The sequence below is a fragment of the Lissotriton vulgaris genome, chromosome 4_1 (genome assembly GCF_964263255.1).
Source record: "Lissotriton vulgaris chromosome 4_1, aLisVul1.2, whole genome shotgun sequence".
In the NCBI taxonomy this organism is placed as follows: domain Eukaryota; kingdom Metazoa; phylum Chordata; class Amphibia; order Caudata; family Salamandridae; genus Lissotriton; species Lissotriton vulgaris.
Window position 1 is genome coordinate 812,381,722 of NC_141691.1, and position 15,729 is coordinate 812,397,450.

Consider the following 15,729-nt stretch of genomic DNA (forward strand, 5'->3'; position numbering starts at 1 on the left):
TCTAACAATTCCTGTTACGGTTTCTACCTCAGAGTCACTGATCTAAATCTCAAAATTTAAACATAGATTTATACCATACATTTAATGGGAAAAAACCTAAAAATTACAGTCAATTAAAACACAATAGAAATCCTTGGTTGACGCCTTTCGGTGCTTAATGTTGATGTAACACCTTCTTCAGGACAGTTGAGTTAAAATCAATATGGTCTTCTTTCTACAAAATCAATATACATAATTAATGTAATGCTCGCTAAAAAAATTAGCCGGATTAAAATTAAAAAGGCTACCTTCTTGCTTCACAGAATATCGACAAGAGCGCTTATTAAATCAGCTCTAGACCAAAAACAAGTTCTGATGGCCACAAGTGAAAAGAGTAACCAACTGACATCTAACTGAAGTAAGCTTGTTAGTATGTGATAATCATTCCCCTCAACAAGACACCACCACTTTAATAACTTAGTGTACAATTAAAAAAATTTTTTTAGCGAGCATTAAATTAATTATGTATATTGATTTTGTAGAAAGACCATATTGATTTTAACTCAACTGTCCTGAAGAAGGTGTTACATCAACATTAAGCACCGAAACGCGTCGACCAAGGATTTCTATTGTGTTTTAATTGACTGTAATTTTTACGTTTTTCCATTAAATGTATGGCATAAATCTATGTTTAAATTTTGAGATTTAGATCAGGGACTCTGAGGTAGAAACCGTAACAGGAATTGTTAGATAGATAACTTGAAATGTACCAGAGCACTTGATCAGGATAACATCTGTTGTATGCTTGCTCATGTTTTTAATGACAAAGTAAATGATTTTAAAGTAAATAAAATTCGAAAAATTTATGGTAAATCATAAGTGGTACCTAGCATTTATTAAGAGTGTCAAAATTTTGAGGTGGAAGTAATTTATGATTTGAAAGTAGGCCTATTGGTCACTAACTAAAAGCACAATAGCACAGATAGGAATCTTTTTTGTTTACACTGTTTTGACCCGGTCCTTTCTGGCCTCTGGGGAAACTCTTATTTTCTAAAAAAGCACATGCCAATAGCCCTTGGTGAGGTCAATGGTTGTTATGTACTGAGCCTCACCAAGGAAACTCTATCATCAATTCCGTGTGGGTACCCTTCCATTAAGATCGTTTGTAGGTAAATGGGACAAGGTTCTGACGACTAACTGCCCATTTTGCTACACTAGGGTAGAGACAATAACTCATCTGCTTTTTGTGTGTCGGGTGTATCAGGATCCGCGTCGCAGATGGCTTAAGCCACTGTGTGCAAATCTTGGCACGAGATCCTGTATGATAGCTATGCGTATACTAGCAACGAACACTCGTCCAGATATAGTCATAGCTATTGCAAGATTCTTGAGCTGGGCATGAGTACTGAGGAAAAGAAAACTGACGGCTGCTGAGGAATTAGATGTAGCCATTGACTGTGACAATGTAAATAGTACTTCTTAAAAGAGTAATTTTATAGAATTTTATCATAGGATTTTAACATCTATAGTCTCATCAGGATTCGATAATGCTTGGTATCAAACTTTGTATGAATTTTGTATGAATTATCTGATTGTTTCTTTTGTTGTGTTGGTGCCAATCTTTTATCAACACTTTTATGTATGTTTTGTGTCTTTTATGATTCTAAATTATCGAATAAAGACTAATGAATTGAATTAAATTGGATGACTCGCCCGACTAATTCCCAAAGTCAAATTACACATCAACGATCAAGTCCTGCCAGTGGCCCAGCACCACAGGAAAGTACCATTTCACCTCCAGCAAGCGGTCGATGATGAGCATTAAGATTTACTGAAAGCAGACATCATAGAACGATCATCCAGACCCACCCCCTGGGTGTCACCAGTGGTAGTCCTCGGAAACCCGCCAACCCCCACAGACCACGCACGCAACCTGGGAATCATCCTGGACTCCGAGCTCAAAATGGACCGCCAGATTAACTCTGTCTCATCTTCCTGCTTCCACACCCTCCGCCTCCTTTGTAAGACCTTCAAACGGATCCCCCTCGAACACCGAAAGACAGTCACTCACGCCCTGGTCACCAGCAGACTCGACTACGGCAACGCACTCTACGCCGGAATAAACAAAAACCTCATCCGCAAGCTACAGAACATCCAGAACGCCGCCGCAAGACTGGTCCTCAACCTGCCAAAACACTGCCACATCTCCCAGCACCTGCTCACACTCCAATGGCTCCCCGTAAAGGCGAGAATCACCTTTAAGATGCTCACCCACGCACACAAGGCCCTCCACGGCACCGGACCAGCATACCTGAACAGCCGACTCAAATTCCACGCACCCCAAAGGACCCTACGATCAGCCCAGCTTTCCTACGCCGTGGTCCCCCGCACCAGAAAGACCAGATCGGGAGGCCGCTCCTTCTCCTTCCTCGCGGCCAAAGCATGGAACGCCCTTCCGCTCCACCTCAGACAGACAACATTGCTCCCAATCTTCGCAAGAAACCTCAAAACCTGGCTCTTCGACAGACCCCCTCCTTGATGGAATGGAACCTGCACTCCCCCACCCACCCCACCCCTAGCGCCTTGAGACCCTTACGGGTGAGTATTCGTGCTTTAACAAACTCCTGATTGATTGATTGATTGATTGATAGTCGTGCCTAAACGAGGGCATGAAAACAAAGTACGCCTGTGCGTGGACATGTGCGCCCCGAATACAGTCATAGACCTCATATTAGCAACTTGATTACCCGCCTAAACGGAGCCAATGGTCTTTTCAAAATTAGACCTCAACAAAGGATACCACCAGCTCGAACTCCATCGAGCTGGTGGTATCGAGATACATTACCACATTCACCACTTATCAAGGACTCTTCAGATATACACACCTCAACTTTGGCATCTCGTCAGAGGCGGAAATCTTTCAAGAAGCCGCTCGGCGGGTGATCCACCACATTCCTAACTCATTTATCACCTTAGCTGCTTTGGAACGTCCAGCTCCAGTGCTGAACGTTCCATTGCGCAGGTGCAGTTGGAACGTCCAACGGCCGACGGCAGCACTCCCGAGGTAGTGGTGCCGTCGGCCACTGGTATAGGCGCAGCGCTTAAGAGGTTAACTACAGCGACGACATACTTGTATTTGGCACAACACATGAAGAACACGAAAGAGCCCTAGACCGCGTGTGCCATGCCCTTCTAAACGCCAATCTCACACTCAACAGAGACAAGTGTGAATTCCCCAAGTCAACCCTCAAGTTCTACGGACATAGTTTCTATAAAGATGGTATGAGACCAGACCGTCACACGGTCTCAGTGCTCGCTGAAACACCGCAACCCCGTGACTTCAGTGACGTTCGGTCATTCCTGGACATGGCCAGTTATTGTGCCAGATACATTAAAGACTATGCAAGCATCAGCTACCCACTGCGAGAGCTAACAAGACAAGGTCAACCTTTTCACTGGTCCAAGGCATGTGAACATGCTTTCAACAAGATCAAAGGCGCAGTGAGCTCTGCCGCCCATTTGGCCTACTTCAACCCCAAAAGGAAAACAGAAGTCACCGTTGACGCCAGTCCCATGGGCCTGGGTGCCATCCTTGCCCAGTATGATGACGAAAGACACCAGCGTCACATCATAGCCTATGCCAGCCGCAGCCTCACCGACACGGAGAAAGCCTATTCGCAACCCGAGAAGGAAAGCCTGGCTGTTATGTGGGCATGCGAACATTTCCACTTGTTCGTCTACGGGAAGCACTTCACCCTTATTACCGACCATTAGGCTTTAATTACTATCTTCGGCAACCCGTGAGACGAAGATGCCGCCAAGGATCGAAAGGTGGGGGATCCGCTGCAGGACTACACCTACACCATTATCCACAAACCGGGAGAGGCAGAAAGTCCAGCGGACTACATTTCACGCCATACTCAGACATTGATACAGACACGCATTTCGCTGGTTGAGGAATATCTTCACTTTGTGATTGATCAAGCGCGCCCACCTGCTGTTCCACTAGACGCTATTATAGAAGCCACTGCTAAGGATGCCACAGTCCAAGATGGTATGCAGCACATCCGAGCAGACTGATGGAGACATCTGGAGACTTCCCAAGCCATCACTGCTATCAACATGCAAGAACTCTCATCCTTCAAACACGTCAAGGATGACTTCTCGATCAGTGCAGATGGATTGCTACTGAGAGACAGGAGGATTGTCATTCCTCAGCAACTACTACACGGGACCATCAATCTAGCCCACGAAGGCCACAGGGGTGTAGTAGCCACAAAGAAAGCACTGAGAGAGACAGTCTGGTTCCAGTCTCTTGACCAGATGGTAGAGGCCACGCTTCAAGACTTCCCGCAATGCCAACTAGTGGGGCGAGAAGAACCAAACGCCCCATTGCAAATGTCTGATCTCACGGACGGCGTATGACAACAAGTAGCTGTCGCTTTCTTCGACCCACTAAAATCTGGGAAATATGTCATTGTTGTCATGGACGAATATTCTCGCTTTCTCATTGCACACCAACTACCGTCCACAAGAGCATCTGCAGTCATACCCGTCCTTGACGAAATATTCGCTGCATGGGGGATTCCACAGACAGTAAAAATGGACAATGGACCACCTTTCAACGGACATGAGTTTACAGAATTCACAGACCACATGAACTTTAGACATCGGAAAATCACCCCCTTTGGCCTCAAGCCAATGGGATGGTTGAGCGTTGCATGGGCACCCTGAAGAAAACTATACAACAAGCGGAACTGTCCCAGCGTGACATCCAACCAGCGCTCAATGAAGTACTGAGAGCCTACCGCACAACACCACACAGCACCACCAACCGGTGCCCTGCTACCCTGATGCTTGGGAGAACCCCGCGCACCAGGATTCCGACGTCGGACGCAGTCATACACTCCAGACTACTGACCACAGATCATGAACGTTAATGAACATTGATAGAGACAAGAAAGCAAAGATGAAAGACTACGCTGACAATCGGTGCCATGCAAAGACATCCAACATCCAAAAATGAGATTGGGTACTAGTGAAGCAGGAACGGAGAACTAAAGCCGACAGCCAATATCATGCTCAACCGCTGCAAGTAGTGAAGAAGAAAGGAACCATGATCACAGCAGCCTCCACAACAAAGAGAACCACGAGAAACGTCTCACATTTCAGGAAGTGCAAGACAGCGGCATACGATCGAGAAGAGGAAACGGACAAAGACACAGGCACCCCAGACCCAGGAGCAGACAACCTCGAAGAACTTTTCACGTAATGAACATGGATGAACTCGAGGAACAGCGACCTCCTCGCCTGCCGCAGAGGATCACGTGAAGGCCGGTCCGACTCATTGAAGAACTTTAAAGAATAGCGACCCAAGGTAAATGACAATTTACAAAAGGGGGAGATGTTATGTTTCCATGCCTGACTGAGTCCCGGACTTCCGGGTCAGGCATGGCAGGGAGAGGACGGGAGAGGGCGGCGCGAGTGCACCCGCAGTCTGGGGCAGAAAATAAATGAAGAAAGACGGGTTTGCAAACACCGTGAGTGTCGCTCATTATTTAGCGCACGCAACGCTAAACCTCTTGAAGACTGTAAGACCTATAACATCTTAATAAATGTCACTTCTGAATGACACTTGAGTTCAGTGTGCATTTGGTGTACTCGGTGTCATTTACCTAAAAGGAGCATACCGGTGCCTGAAGACTGAGATCATGACAAAGGAAAATGGTGACCTTCAGACTGCAGGACGTATATAAACATTTTGACCGAGTAAAATAATCAAGGCTTTCTCTCAGGAGGCAAGATATGGAAAAGATGCTTGAAATGTTAGAGAAGGGCGCTTCGTGAAGGCATTTGCTAGCATATGCAGAACAATATGGCTGAAGCAAGTTATGACTGCACTAAGGCACAGCTTTCATTTCAGAGGAAGCAGAAAAGTTACAACAAACTCTCAACTGGAAGTACAAAAGATGTAAAATGTCCACCTTGCCATCACAAAAATGATTGAAATGACTTTGAGTCAAAAACAGAAAATAGTTTTAAACCATATATTTGTGAGCCTGTCGAACATGAGCTTTAGGTCTCATCCACAGACAGCTTTCAGCTGTTATTGTAGAAGCTTATATTATTTACAATACCATTACTCAGTCTGGGGGTTGGGTCATGCCCTTGTTTAGCATTAGTTGGTTTTCTTGTCATTTCTTTTGCCTACTGCTTATTCGGTGGTTTTCCTACCGCTTCATGTGTCCCTTCCCTGGGACATAGCTTCTATATCATCTTTTTGATTGGTTTACTTGTTTCCTTCCACGACTGACATGAGTCAAACTTTTTTTCTTTTTGTTTCAGCACTCTAGGAGTGTGTGTTTTTTTTTATTTTTTATTTTTCTACCCACCCTTCACCCTCCTATCCCCTGTCCCACGATCCCCATATTCCGCCTTTGCCCTAGTTCGTCTATTGCTTCTCTGCTGCATCCCATCCTGCTTTGCTTTTTTTCTCCTATACACCCCTCTATTGCCCCAAGCCCTCTGTTACTAAAGTCATTCAGTGGTGACTTACTCCCATTTTTGTTTAAACTTTTTTTGCTTGAGTTCCCGCATCCGCAGTTTGCTACTGAGCTACTCCTTAGAAAACTTTAAACTGCTCCTTCTCTGGCCTTGCCTAAGAATTTGGAATGCATTACCTCCTGAAACCAGGACGAACCCCTTGTCTGCCTCCTTCAAAAAAGAAAATCAATAAAAAGGCTTCTGAAGCAGAGATTGTTTCACTAGGATTCCTGAACCTTCCCAGCTGTCTATTGTCTATCGGATCTGGTATCTGCTACACTGAATGATATACTGCATATGCTTTGCTTCCTGCTTATGGCTTCTTTGCCTGTTATTTGCTTTTTATTTTGACGGGGTATGTTTGTCTTGATGTGTATGTACAGCGCTCTATTACCTAGTGACACTCCTCAATTAAATAAATTCTCTATTATGCACGTTCATGCATTTTTTTTTTTACTGCTTCAAGATGGGCTTCGGCCATCTTAGAACGGTAAAGTAAAAATAAACAAATGGCTACTGGCAGCGGGCGCGACGATTGCGCGCCGAAGCGCACCTAAGGCAAGCCCGTCTGCGCCCGTCCGCGGCCGGGCGCGGTCCAGGGCCATAACCCCTGTCCGTTCTCCCAATGACCCTATAACCTACAACAAACAGGCCCTATGGAACCTTTGCCCTACAATAAATGAATGCTGCAGGCACAAAATGGAGGCCATATTCTCTATCAAATGCCGACACTGCCCATTTCAAACGTGTACACAGTTAGGTGACAAAGAACGGACCAAGAACCTCAGAGGAGGTCTATTAAACTGCCGTTCCCTCCCGAGACACGCCTTGCAAATCTGGAACTTGCTCCTAGAAGAGGACCTCGATATACTCTTTTTGACGGAGACATGGCTAGGGGCTGACTCCGACCCTGAGATCATTGAATCCCTTCCACCAAACTTTAGTATAGCCAGGGTGGATCGACCGTTAGGCCGAGGAGGTGGCATTGCGATGATCAGCAAGGCCCCCCTGGTTTGCTCCCTTGAACCTCTTGGTATAGAAAACTGTGAAGCCGGCAAATTTGCACTGAACCTTGGCCCTCAGGACCATATCTCGGGTGTCCTCCTTTATAGACCTCCTGGGACCCTGGGAAATTTTAGACCAAGTTTACAAGAACATCTTGCCCATTTAGCGCTGAGACACAGGAAGGTCCTCCTCCTGGGCGATCTAAATATTGATTTTGAAGATATCCAGCTAAAGGAAGTCACCGACATGAAGCAGGAACTACAAAATACGAATCTGATTCTAAAAAACCTAACACCCACTCATATTCATGGCCATTTATTGGACCCGGTGTTCGCCAACTGGGAGGGTATAACCACGAATACTCCTAATCCACTTCCCTGGACAGACCATTTTCTAGTCCCTTTTGAAATTAACACTGTAAGCAAGCGTGCCTCCCAATTGAGTGGCAATAATAGCTACCCACACCGCAAATGGAAAAAAAATTCCCAACCCATTTTTAACGAGATGCTAAGCTTAGGTGGAATGCCGGGAGGCTTAGATAGTGAAAAAGCAAATCAAAACTTAGATACCCGAATCCTTGACGCCCTGAACAAGGCAGCCCCTCTATCCACGGCCAAAAAAGGAAACAGAGCTAAGAGATCGGCACCATGGTACAATATAGATCTGCAGTCGGTCAGATCAGAGTGCAAAAGGCTAGAAAGACTTTGGCGCAAGGATAAGAATGATTGCACTAAACTACAATACAGAACAGCCCAGAGAAGCTATCAAAAACAGGTCAGAGCTGCTAAAGCAACCTTCTATGGAAACAGAATTAGCGAGGCAGACTGCTCATCTAGAGAACTCTTTAAAATCTATAAGGAAATCTCAGTCGTCTCACTCTCATATTCTCCGGTAACTGATTCCGTCATGGAATGTAACAAGGTGGCAGAATATTTTGCCAACAAGGTTAAGAAAATATACAACTCTTTCTCCACATATCCTGCGGCTGGAGAAACCTTCACTGAACTGAAGGAACCAGAGTGGGCAAATCCAAAACCGAGGTTAGAATGCTTTACCGTACCACACAGTAAAGAACTTGCAACCATCTGTACTAGCATAAAATCGGGCTCTCCACGTGATCCTGCTCCTCCAAAGGTTCTGGGCGCAAGTATAGCTAATTTAGAACCATACATCCTCCATGTCCTTACAACATCCTTTGACTCCCGGACCCTGCCAAGAAATTGGAAAAAGGCAATTGTACTACCTATTAGGAAAAAACCCAATGTTAGTCATGATGTCCTGGAGAACCTACGACCTATACCGCTAAAATTGCTGAGAAAATTGCAAATGTGCAACTGATTGCATTTGCGGAGAAGAACAATCTCCTACACCCCTCACAATCGGGGTTCCGAAGAGGCTTCTCTACTGAGACGGCCCTATTAAGAGCCACCGAAACTCTACGCCAAGGAGCCGACGCAGGCCTAACCATGGCACTGGTCATGCTAGACCTTAGCGCAGCGTTCGACACTGTAGCACATATCACCTTGCTACAGTGTCTGAACAGAGGAGGTGTAACTGATAGAGCACTCGGTTGGCTTAAATCGTTTCTGACAGGCAGAAGCTTTCAGGTCCAACGTGGCTCTTTCCAGTCTGAAGAGTGGGTATTGGAACAGGGGGTGCCACAGGGCTCTGCCTTAAGTCCTACCCTTTTTAACTTATATATGGCCCCCCTGGCCGAGTTAGTTCAATCGTTCGGCGTAGAGATTGTATCCTACGCCGACGATACACAGCTCTTACTCACCCTCACCCAAACGCCGGCTGCTGAAGCCAATAACTTCAGAGCCTGTATGCAAGCACTGGCACTTGGATGGATACGCACTGCCTTAAACTGAACGGATCCAAGACAGAAGTCTTGGTGGTTGGTGGTGATCAACAGCTTTGGACATGTGATTGGTGGCCAAGCTGCTTAGGCGATATGCCTACACCATGTACTGAAGCCAAAAACTTAGGGATATGGATGGACCCCACACTCTCCTATGAGACACACATCAACCGTCTAGTAGGTAAGTGCTTTGGAGTCCTAAGGACTCTCAACAAAACCCTAGATCTCCTTCCTTTGGAGGCCCGACGCACTATGATCCAAGCACTGATAACGTCACGCCTCGATTATGGAAATGTTCTTTTCCTGGGTGCTTCTAGTAAAAGCATTGGACGACTTCAGATATTGCAAAATGCTGCAGCCCAACTAGTGCTTAGACTCCCACGAAGAGCCAACTCTAAAACCACCCTGGATGCCCTCCACTGGCTCCCAGTGAAAAAAAGAATACAGTACAAAGAACTCCTAATATGTCATCAGATCATCTGGAATAAAGCCCCCAGCTATCTGACAGGTCTGGTTACCAGGTATGAACCACGCAGATCACTTAGATCTTGCGGTATGGGCACGCTTATGACCCACCGCTACAGGAGAGAAAAAATGGGAGGTCGGTCTTTTAGAGTGGGGGCTGCCACAGCATGGATTAAACTTCCCATCCATCTCCACCTGGAGCCTTCAGAAACCATTTTCCGACGGCATCTTAAACCCCATCTGTTCTCCTTATAGCCTACTTAATGCCCCATGCCTTGTACTGTCCTCTCCCCCTTATGAGTTTCTCACCTCTTTCTTTAGCGCGGGGACACGCCAAGATGGCGTACTATCTTTTTTTCCATGCGCTCTATGAATGTCTATAAAAAAACAAAAAAATACTGTAGTTTTTTTGGCGAATATTTGCGCTTGTGTGGTGATGCATGCGTGCTATATGTCACAGTGCTGGGATCAACTAAACAATAATCAGAATAAAAAATAATTGACAAAAGGCAAAGCGCACATTTATAGATGGGTCCACAATGGTCTGCAAAGGCATTTGATACATTAAAACAAAGGGAGAGCATACAGGTGTCCAAAGACTGAGAAAATGACATTCTGATAGCAACTGGTATATAACATTTTCGGCTGAGCACAGGTAATCAACACTTTAATTTCTTGCGCTCAAATGGGGAAAAAAGCTTGCAACGTCACACAGACACTTTCTTTAGGCACGTGTTAACATTCCTGAATCAAGTTATGGCTATGCCAATGAAAGGATTTCTATATCACAAAGTGCAAAAGCGATACAAAAAATCTCACAATGAAAAGACCTCTGTGCAGGATGGTCTTTTAAATGCATCTACCACTTTTGGACGTGATCAGTTATAGTTGGTGGATTTGCCTTTGAATACCGCAGCTGTCTGAAAATGCTATGCATGTATAATATCTATACTATCAAGACAGGGGAAATAGATATTTTGAGCCTGGTCTGTGAAAAGTCAGCTTTTACAACATTTTTTGTCAAATCAAAAAGAAACATTTCTGCCACCAGTTGTACCGTTACCCAGGTTTTTGAAGATTTATAATTACCTTATTGATTTTCTTGGGCTGTGCAGGAGAACTACAGAATATATGATTCTGTGATTTTGGTTACTGCCTACAAGGGAGGGGACCACCACATTTGAGTTTGTCAGCATCCCTTGCCTCTTGCTCTGGGAAATGTCAACCCCTTCCCATGCATGGCTGTTAACTTTCAATTTAGTACCTCTGAACACAAAAAATCCAAAAACATACACGTTTTAATATTAACAGATTCTAGATTTCTAGGTTTCGCGCAACATAATTTTGCATTAGCATCTCAAATGTGTTTTATCGTTATAAGAAAAACATCATTGTGATATTTTCTTTAAAAAGATCATTTTTCAATGATGTTGCAAAACGAATAGAAACATGTTTGCATTGTGGTAAATTCTGCTGCATGACGGACGACCTGTCTGTTATAGAAGCTGGGTGCCCAAGTGGTGATTGGAATACATAGAACCAGGGCATGGTGCTTTTAGTGTTGGCCAGAACTTCCAGACAGCCTCTTATACTCTCACTAATCAGCTCTACAGACTTACTCGCAATAAATAGCATTTGTGATGCTGAATGAGTATCTTGAAAGGCTGGACTTAAAATGCTTTTGGCTTCAGGGAGCTTAATGAATTGGTGCTGAATCAGTGCTCTGTTTCTTGAAAGAGAAGTGGGAACCCCTGTGGAATTTGCTGCCTCTGCTTGGAAGTGGTGGCTGGAAACATAGTTCATTGATTAGAGGGAAAGGAGAGTGGGTTGCCTGCCAGGCCAACATCAGTCTACAGCATGTTGGCTTCGTCGCCGAAGAATTGGCACAGCAGTGCTTCAATTGGTTGTGGAGTTAATGTGAAGCTTTGTTGCGCTTTTGATCGAACATGAATCACGATGATTTGACAATTGCGTCTGAATGCTTGTGTGGTGACTGATGCTGACACTGCTTAGATGAAGCTAAATGTATACTCCTGAATTCCAGTAGAGCTGGGAGTGAAACAGACAAATTACATAGGATCACCTTCCCACTCTCAACATGATACTTGGGAAGTTAAGCCCCATACCATCCATGGGTTCGCATGCACTCGTGGAGGTAGGGGGTTATACTTGAGACTGAGTAGGAGAGGGATGATTATGTTTCTTGAGGTCCTTAGACCAGCAATATTGTTAGAATTTATTGCCATGGCTAGTAAGTTGCAGACTGTAGATGCCTTGATTGTGGGTGCAGAAATAAGTGGCCTCCTTAAAAAGCATCTCGAAGAAATTGAAAGCTAAACAGTTCAGCCAGAATCTTGAATTGAGACAATGAGATCCCTACACAGGGTACCTCACCCTATAAAGTCTAAGTCTTTCTATGGCAATTGAAGTTCTGTTTTTGGTTTAAGATAATTTATAGGGGATTTCCTTACTAAAACTGAGAATCTTGATCAGCAAGGGAGCTTTTTCTAGGAGCAGGAAGGATGGCCCTTTTCTTTTCATATGACTTCCAGAGAGTATTCCACATGAATTCTTTACTTAACCTCTTCCCAGACTGTTCTTCTGTAGACTGCATTTACTCCATATAGGCAATTTTTAAACCTGCTTTGTATTTTCTAATGAAAAATATAATTATTGAGGACAATGAAATGAATTTCCTGGGTGGATCCATACATAATATTCGGAATCAACGGCCGTAGTAAGAACGGGTCAGGTGATATCAGAAAACTTCCCGATCCTAAGGGGCACCAAGAAGGTCACTTCTTTTTGCAGTGGCCATGGAACCACTCACTGGCGCATCAATGGGGGAACCAGGAATTACATACCCAGCACATAGTATTGCTTTATTTGGACAATGCACTAGTTTTCTTGGAAAATGTCGGAGACTACCTCCCAGGATTGATTTCTAACCTTAAGGTAAACTGGCCTATGTGCTGCCTGTTTTCTCTTGCCCGGACTCCTAAAACCCCACCTAGCAGCAACTCAAATGGTGCTATTAGACCAGTGATACTCCAAGAACGGCCCGGGAGCCCCTTGCCGCCCTCTTGACCTTTACATGCGTCTCCCCTGGTGAACAGGAGCATTAGCTGCTGAGCACTAATTTTCAGAAAAAAATATTAAATAAACGGACAAGCATTTATTAACCTGTAAGTAAATGCTTGCCCGTTTATTTAACATGTTTTAAGTCATCCTTACATAATCCCTGGCCCACCTAGTCCCCTTACCACCACCCTGCTGGCAACAGTGCGGCCCTCGGTCACACCACAGACCGCACTTTGTGGCCCATGTGCAAATGTTTGTGAGTACCCATGTATTAGGCAATCAAGTATTTAGGAATCCAGATATACCATACAGTTAAGGCTCTCAGAGGGCAATGTAGATTGAGCGCTACAATCTATACGCGGATCTTCCCCCTTCTTGTGTTCATTGGCCTTATCTCCGCTAGGCCGAGTGGTGCTGGCCAAGATGTTAGTACTCCTCAGATTGCTATTTTTATTTACCACTTTGCCAATAGTGATCCCTAGCAGTTCTTCTGCAATTGAATGGCCTCTAGTTGGACCTGATATGGGGTTTGGGACTTCGAGTCGTGGCCTTGCCGATAGTGCAGCATCCGCTATTAAAGGGAGATCTGCGCACCCCTAATTTTGGCGCTGCTGGGACGGCCACTGTGCTAGCTCGATGGGGACTCCCAGTGCTGAGGAGGCGGCTGCCTCGGCATGCTTGGGTGCCACAGGCGTATACACTTTAACTGATCGCACCTGTCCACCACAAGGAGGCTTTAGTCTGATGAAGACGGTGCACGTATGCTAGCGTAGGTTTGTACATGGCCAGACTCCCAACATACCCTACTCTCCCTCGATCGCCCTGGACCAGGTATGCACACAATGGCAGACTGCCTTGATATGTCTCTGTGGAGGGCGGTGAAAATAGTCAGTTTGGGACATCTCTTCCATGAAGGGACCCTGATGTCTTTTGCTGAAGTTATGGTCACTTTTATAACATAGGCACAGGTCACTTCCTGTCTTATTATGAAATACAACACATGGTGAGGACCTTCTGAGGAGCATGTGACACCGAACCACCTCTCACCTATCCTGCATACCCTCCTCTTGTACAGCGGGCAACGCCGTACTATCTCAATGTTATATATGGCACTATCTGCTTCTGGCCTGGCGTAGGTAGGTAAGGCGCTGGCTCGCTATATTGATGTGCTCTCACAACCTCTGACTGCTAAAACCTGGGCACTAGCTCTCCAACAAGTGAAGGAAGTATCTCGGAATCCCAGATTCCGATTCATGTAAGTTACTTATGTACTCTAGCCATATTTATCCCTCCACAGCATACAGTGAAGTCCCGATGTCTACACCTGTATGCACCAGTTGTAAAACTGCAGAGACCAGATTTTATCATATGGTCTGGGATTGCATTCCCCCACCCCCAAAAAATCCCCATCTCCCCCAGTCGAGATAACATCCACCACTGCGAAATTGACGGATCATGCACTGACTCCAACCTCTGAATCATGCCTACTTGGGCTACGCCCTTAAGATAAAGGAGATAAACATTTGCACAGATTTATTGACCGTGCGTTTGTGCTGTTAAGCCATAAATTGCAATGCAGTGTAAGGCACCCGCAGTTCCGGACAAATGTTTGAATATTTGTTCTCCTGTACCAAGACTGTGCTCCAGATGTCTGTGCCTATTGTGCGCACAGATATGTATTGCATATATTTTAGTATGGCTTACAACTATGTACTGCATATATTTTAGTATGGGTTTACTGTTGATGTTATTGAAGTGAAATAATAACACATTCAAAAAACGGAGGGAATTGAATGTGCGGTTTGTTTTTCGCTTTCATTTTTGATAAGATGTGGTCATGTAACTGTATGCCTATTTAACTAAAGACTAATTGAAAATGTATTGAACTGAATTTTTTTCTTTTCAGGTTCAACAAATAGATCGTGTAGTTGAAGTTGTGGAGGAAACTATTAAAGGTAAACAAGTCACAAGATATACAAAAGCAGTTTTCACAATTGTGCCACTGTGTTTATTGTGCTCACCATCAAAAATAATTGCTGTAGTTCAGCACAACAAACATACTGTTTTAAAGTGATCATTCAAGTCATTCGTATCTTTTCTTTGTATTTCTTTCATTGTACAAAATAAAATGGTTTATGTAAATTGGCTAATTAGAGTTGCAAATGATAATTTGGCTGAGTTACATACACCACTGAATACCTACCTTTGCCGTAGGTAGGTAAACAATTGTCTAGTTACACCAGTGGATTTTGTTCTACTTTCCGCATACGGTATAGGTGTCTCTTTCAATGGTCAACTAATCTACGCAGTTTGCTCATAGTCAAAGATTTTAATAGGATGTCTAAATTTAAATTCTTTGTTACTCTCTGCACGCATCACTGCCATGTCATGTTTAGAAAAAAAAATTACCAGATCCTGTCATGGCTTAAACTCACAATACAGAAGGACTTGCACGATCCAGAGACTTTCATGCAGCATGATAGTGCTGCATCATTCAAGAATGCGAAGTAAAGCTACTCAGCTGGGTGACAGTCATTGTTATTTAAACTGGTTTGTATAGCTCTAGGTTATTTAAAATGCAGACAATTGTGAAGTAATTGACACTTTTTTAATCTGGTGTTTCTCTTGACCAGGATGAAATACATATGACCAGGAAGTCTAACCTTGGCCACTCTTACAAGGGATAGGTGTGGGATTTGGTTTTGTTGGCTCCTCCAGAGATAGCAGGTTTCACTAAATGAGAGAACTGTGTGACAAAACACTGCAACCTGCAAAGTGTCATTTGCTCTTGGATG

General features: G+C 44.4%; 1 protein-coding gene across 1 annotated transcript in view; it reads left to right on the forward strand.

Annotated features, from left to right (window-relative positions):
• Window positions 1–15,729, forward strand: part of CDKAL1 (CDKAL1 threonylcarbamoyladenosine tRNA methylthiotransferase) — a 2,392,744-nt gene that overhangs the window by 890,203 nt on the left and 1,486,812 nt on the right. Inside the window, exon 6 of the mRNA XM_086965147.1 lies at window positions 14,841–14,889. Coding sequence (XP_086821273.1) covers window positions 14,841–14,889 — 49 coding nt within the window. The remainder of the gene's footprint in view (window positions 1–14,840; window positions 14,890–15,729) is intronic.